This window comes from Anolis sagrei, chromosome 6 (assembly GCF_037176765.1).
Source record: "Anolis sagrei isolate rAnoSag1 chromosome 6, rAnoSag1.mat, whole genome shotgun sequence".
NCBI classification, from domain to species: Eukaryota; Metazoa; Chordata; class Lepidosauria; order Squamata; family Dactyloidae; genus Anolis; species Anolis sagrei.
This window is the reverse complement of record NC_090026.1, coordinates 54364717-54370716: the sequence shown is the minus strand read 5'-3', so window position 1 is coordinate 54370716 and position 6000 is coordinate 54364717. Positions and strand designations below refer to the sequence as shown.

At 39.6% G+C, this 6000-nt stretch overlaps 1 protein-coding gene across 2 annotated transcripts in view; it reads right to left on the bottom strand.

Moving 5' to 3' along the window:
• Positions 1 to 3118: 3118 nt before the first annotated feature.
• CD8B (CD8 subunit beta) overlaps positions 3119 to 6000 on the bottom strand; it is a 48055-nt gene continuing 45173 nt past the window's right edge. The window contains exon 4 of one of the 2 annotated variants that reach the window (XM_067469446.1): positions 3119 to 3723. In XM_067469446.1, coding sequence (XP_067325547.1) covers positions 3395 to 3723 — 329 coding nt within the window. In that variant the 3' untranslated portion in view covers positions 3119 to 3394. The remainder of the gene's footprint in view (positions 3724 to 6000) is intronic. The other variant, XR_010910076.1, reaches the window with a different exon arrangement.

Here is a 6000-nt window from a genome sequence, read left to right as displayed (position 1 = left end):
TGCCCCCCCCCCCCCCCGGTTTGTGAATGTAATATATGGGGTGGAAATTGTGTGGTTGCTATATTCTACCATCTTGCCTCATCATTGCTATGGCCCCTTCAAGGCCCCTTTTACACAGCTGTATAAAATCCAAATTGAAGTGGATTATATGGCAATGTGGATTCAGATAACCCAGTTCAAAGCAGATATTGTGGATTATCTATCTTGGTATTCTGGGTTATATGACTATTTGGAAGGACCCAGATTAAAATCCAAATTATCTGCTTTAAACAGGATTATACAGTTTATTTATTTATTTATTTATATCCCGCTTTACATATAGACTCATATAATCCAGTTCAAATACTATAATATGGATTATATGATTTGATAATATGGATTATATGGCAGTGTAGAAGGGGCCATAATGTCCAAATTTTTTCATGCTTTGTCTTGGAACAAACACAGTTTGCATGTATGCTAGATATGCTTAGCCCGTGTACAGTAATAGCCAAAGACATCATCTAGTATACCCTATGCACTTCTGTGAACAAATGAGACATTGTGATGACAGGATCCCATACTTTAGGGGCATAGAAAGAAATTTTAGAGCACTTAGAGCAGTGGTTCTCAACCTTCCTAATGCCGTGACCCCTTAATACAGTCCCTCATGTTGTGGTGACCCCCAACCATAACATTGTTTTTGTTGCTACTTCATAACAGTCATTTTATTACTGTTATAAATCATAATATAAATATCAGATGTACAAGATGTATTTTCATTCACTGAACCAAACTGGGCACAACTACCCAATGCACCCACATGTAAATGCTAGTGGGGTTGGGGGAGGATTGATTTTGCAATTTGGGAGATGTAGTTGCTGAGATTTATAGTTCACCTATAATCAAAGAGCATTCTGAACTCCACCAGCGATGATTTTGAACCTAATTTGCCGCACAGAACTGCCATGACCAGTGGAAAACACTGGAAGGGTTTGGTGAGCATTGACCTTGAGTTTGGGAGTTGTAGTTCATCTATATTCAACGAGCACCTTGGACTCACGCAATGGTGGATCTGGACCAAACTTGGCACAAATACTCAAAATGCGCAAATGTGAACACTGGTGGAGTCTGGAGAAAATAGACCTTGACTTTTGGGAATTGTAGTTGCTGGGATTTATAGTTCACTACAATCAAAGAACATTCTGAACTCCACCAACGATAGAATTGGCTCAAACTTCCCACACGGAATCCCCATGACCATCACAAAATACTGTTTTCTGATGGTCTTTGGCGACCCCTCCGACAACCCTTCATGACCCCCTCAGGGGTCCTGACCCCCAGGTTGAAAAACACTGACTTAGAGCTTTAATGTTCAACTTTTTACATATAAAGAGTAACCCATCCCTCCCCTCCTTTCATAAGAGCTTGAAGACCTGTTGGTTTCAACAAGCCTTTGAAAATGACCAGTTCTAACTCAGCCAAACACATTGTCAAATATGGCCTTATTCTTCCTACCAATTACCCAAATCATTTCCTCTAATCGGCCCTGGAATGAACAGCCACAGACCCGTATCTAATATTATTGTTGCCTGCTTCATTTCCGGGCCTCTTAGAATTTTTGGGCTTGCACAAATCTTGGCCCGGCCTTTTACATTTTTAAATTGCCTTGAACTAGCAGGGTTACTTTTAATATATGTGTGTTATGGCGACAATTTTTATGCTATATTTTGTTTTGTTAATCTTATGGTTATGTTGTTTTTACTTTGTATGTTTTGTGATGTTAACACTCTGAGTCCCCTCGGGGAGATGGAGTGGTATATAAATAAATTATTATTATTATTATTATTATTATTATTATTTAGATCAGTATTCTACCTGACCCCATCCTATAACAAAAAGCATAACAAAAAGCATAACCACTGTGGCTGTCTGGATGAGGATGAACAAGCAGAAGATGAATCCTGACAAGACAGAGGTCCTCCTGGTCGATCGTAAACCGGATCGGGGTATAGGGTGGCAACCTGTGCTGGACGGGGTTACACTCCCCCTAAAGTCACAGGTCTGCAGTTTGGGTGTCCTCCTGGACCCAAGTGGACTTGTCACTTACACTTGAGGCTCAAGCGTCGGCAGTGGCCGGGAGGGCTTTTGCACAATTGAGACTCATGCGCCAACTGCGACCATACCTCGTAAAGGCTGATCTGGCCGGGATGGTCCATGCCTTGGTCAACTCTAGATTGGACTACTGCAATGCGCTCTACGTGGGGCTGCCCTTGAAAACGGCTCGGAAATATCAACTGGTCCAACGGTCGGCAGCCAGGCTGTTAACTGGCGCACCTTACAGAGAGAGGTCAACCCTCCTGTTTAAGGAGCTCCATTGGCTGCTGTTCATCCTCCGGTCCCAATTCAAGGTGCAGGTGCTCACCTACAAAGCCCTAAACAGTTTGGGACCTGCCTACCTGCGTGACCGCATCGCCATATATGAACCCACACGCTCCCTTCAATCATCTGAAGAGGCCCTGCTCACTATCCCACCTGCGTCGCAAGCGCGTTTGGTGGGGACGAGGGACTGGGCCTTCTCTGTGGTGGCCCCCCGACTCTGGAACTCCCTCCCCAAGGACATCAGACAAGCCCCAACATTGGCAATCTTTAGGAAGAGCCTGAAGACCTGGCTGTTCCAGTGTGCCTTTCCAGATTAGGAAACTCCTGGCATCATGTCCCAAATGCACTTTATTAGGGACTAGGATTGTCTGCACATTGCACCTACCTCCAAAAACCTCTACATATCTCATGTCAAATTCAGCACTTTTACAATGTTATCCATTACACATGGCCCGGCCTTTAGGTTTTTAAGTGCGTCATGGTGTCATTGTTTTTAGAGTTTTATTGTTTGCTTGATGTTTTATTATTTGCTTATGAGTTTTACTGTTATATTTGTATGTTGTTGTTTGTTGGCGGCCTTGGCCATTGTAAGCCGCATCCAGTCCTTTGGGAGATTTTGCAGGGTATAAATAAAGATAATAATAATAATAATAATAATAATAATAATAATAACTCTAACAATAACCACAAACTTAGCTGGGTTTGTTTTATTCAACCAATGCACCATAAACAAAAAAATGAAGAAGGAGACCAAATAGTTTTTAAAACAAATGCCTTTATTAATATTTGTGTGTTATTTTCCACTGATAACACAGGGAAAAGAAAGGAATGATGCTAGATCGTGTATTACAGTGAAAGGACAGATCATGAAATCTTGAAGAATTGTGAAATATGAAAAGAACATGAAATACTTCATTCGTTCATTATACTGGGAGACAATGTCTGCTACAGTTGTTTTATAGGCGAAACACGATTTAGTGAGAAAATGGAAGTTACATTGCATTGCGGAGGATTTAAGGCATCATGGGGGAACCTATGACGGACACTCGGAGCGCCTGAAACTTTTCACAAGAGGCTCGGTTAATGTTTTGTGTGTCACTTCACAAGAATACGTCTCATGGGAATTATATTCATCTCTGGAGAGTGTCAGGGTGCTGCTCAGTTTGTACGTCTTGTCTGCTTCACTTTCTGCTGAACTGGTTTGGACATCCCCAGTGACAGCTTTGCCGTCTGCTTTCCAGACCACGTTCAGCTCACTCGGATAGAATCTAGTGACCAGGCATACCACGGTCGCTGAGTTGGTTTTAAGTTGCTCCTGAGAGGGTGGGAAAATGGATGCCAAAGGGGCGGCATCGTCTCTCTCTGTAGAAAGGAATTAAAACACAATATATGTCATAATTGGTGTGTATAGGTACAGAGAACTATGTATTTCTTCCCTACTCCATGAAAGAAACCATCTTCTTGGCATTTTAAAGGAGATACCAAACAAATGTAACGTCAGTGAAGTCTCACTAAAGAACTTCCTGACTGTGAGAGCCGTTCAACAGTGGAACTCTCTGCCCCAGAGTGTGGTGGAGGCTCCTTCTTTGGAAGCTTTTAAACAGAGGCTGGATGGCCATCTGTCAAGGGTGATTTGAATGCAATATTCCTGCTTCTTGGCAGGGGGTTGGACTGGATGGCCCATGAGGTCTCTTCCAACTCTTTGATTCTATGATTCTATATTCTTCTGCTCAAGAATTAAATAACTGTAGAGTACACTAAAATTCCATGAAAATCGATGCCATGCCCTCCCACATTCATCTTCTGCTGGCAATAGATTTACGGGTTTGAAGTTCTTTATGTATGTATGCCAAATGCACAGAATCATTACTATTCTCATATGAGATTGTTGTTATTTTTAAAAGTCTTGAATTCAACTATGGTATTATTATTATTGAATTGAATTCAAGACTTTAAAAAATAATAACAATGTCATTCAACTATGATATTATTATTATTATTATTATTATTATTATTATTATTATTATTACACTACCTAAAAGAATCCCACGCCTTATGTGACTGTGGAGCAGAACAGACAACTCTGCATCTGTATGCTTGTCCACTATGCCCTGCCTCATGTACAGAGGAAAAATAGTTGGAGGCTACAGACAATGCTGTTGCTGTTGTCTGTTTTTAGTCAAAAGATATTTAGCCATCTGCACTCCTTCTATTTTTATCAGTTTTATGCAATGCTTTTGATACGAAATAAATAAAATTATTATTATTATTACCTCTCAACAAAAGTTTGCTCCAGGCACAGTCAGCCCATGCATGCTAATCAAGGTGGTCAGTTGAAATATTCACACCTAGCTCCAGCAGACAAGAGTCCTTTGTCTCACCCTGGTCATTCCACAGATATATAAACCCTTTTTCCTAGTTCCAACAGACCTCACTACCTCTGAGGATGCTTGCCATAGATGCAGGTGAAACGTCAGGAGAGAATGCCTCTAGACCATGGCCATACAGCGTGAAAAAACCTACAACAACCTATTATTATTCTTATTATTCTTATTATTCTTATTATTCTTATTATTATTGTCTCTTTTCTGTTATAACAGAGACAATGTCAAATTAAGAGCCTAAGGCTCCTTCTACACTGCCATATAATCCAAATTATTAAATCAGATAATCCACATTATCTACTTTGAACTGGATTATATGAATCTACACTTCTATATAATCTAGTTCAAAACAGACGTTCTGGATTGTATATGGCAGTGTAGAAGGGGCCACAATTACCAGTTGCTACAGGAAGATTTTCTGAGACCCCATCTAGACTGGCATTATAATGCAGATTAAACTACATTACATGGTCAGCATAGTTCAAAGCATTATATGAGTCTACACTGACAATATAATGCAGTTCAATCTGCATTATAATGGCAATGTAGATGGGGCCTCATGCATTTATTTCAGCTTTTCTGAGTGGGACAGAGAACTGATTATTATACATACTTAACTGAAATTATTTCAACAAAGGAATTATGCACAAAATGTTGACCCAAGTCTCCATTTCCAAGCACATTGGCTACAGTCAAGTACAGGGGTGTGTGTTGAATTTGAAGGCACTAAAGTGTTCTGAAATTTGGCCAGTTACTTTGAAATACCTTCCATTGAAATATGCTTGCTAATAATAATAATAATAATAATAATAACTATTTTTTTACACAGTGCTTTACATTGTGGTGCAAACTTTTCCTCCTCACTTGTATTGCATGTGAAATGCTTTCTATACAGAATAAATGTTCCAATTATGAAATTTGATCAATAATGTCATAACATAATAGGATATCTGAAATAAAGCTCCCCCTCCATGTCTTTGCTTCTGGCAAAAATGTCTGGGAATTAAAAAAATATATATAGTAAAATGTAAACTGTTTTAACTCTCTAATTTTAACATTTTGTCCCCAGTTCGCTACACTCTGAAAGCTTTTAACAGCGTCTCAAAGATGGCAACTGTCATTTGGACATGATTTTGTTAACAAAACAAAGTTAGTCTAGTTGAATTCTTTTTACAGAGAATATTCCTATCCTTGCTTGAGTTTTGAATGATAACACTATGTAACACAATTTTTAGGTTATAAATGTCATTTCCTC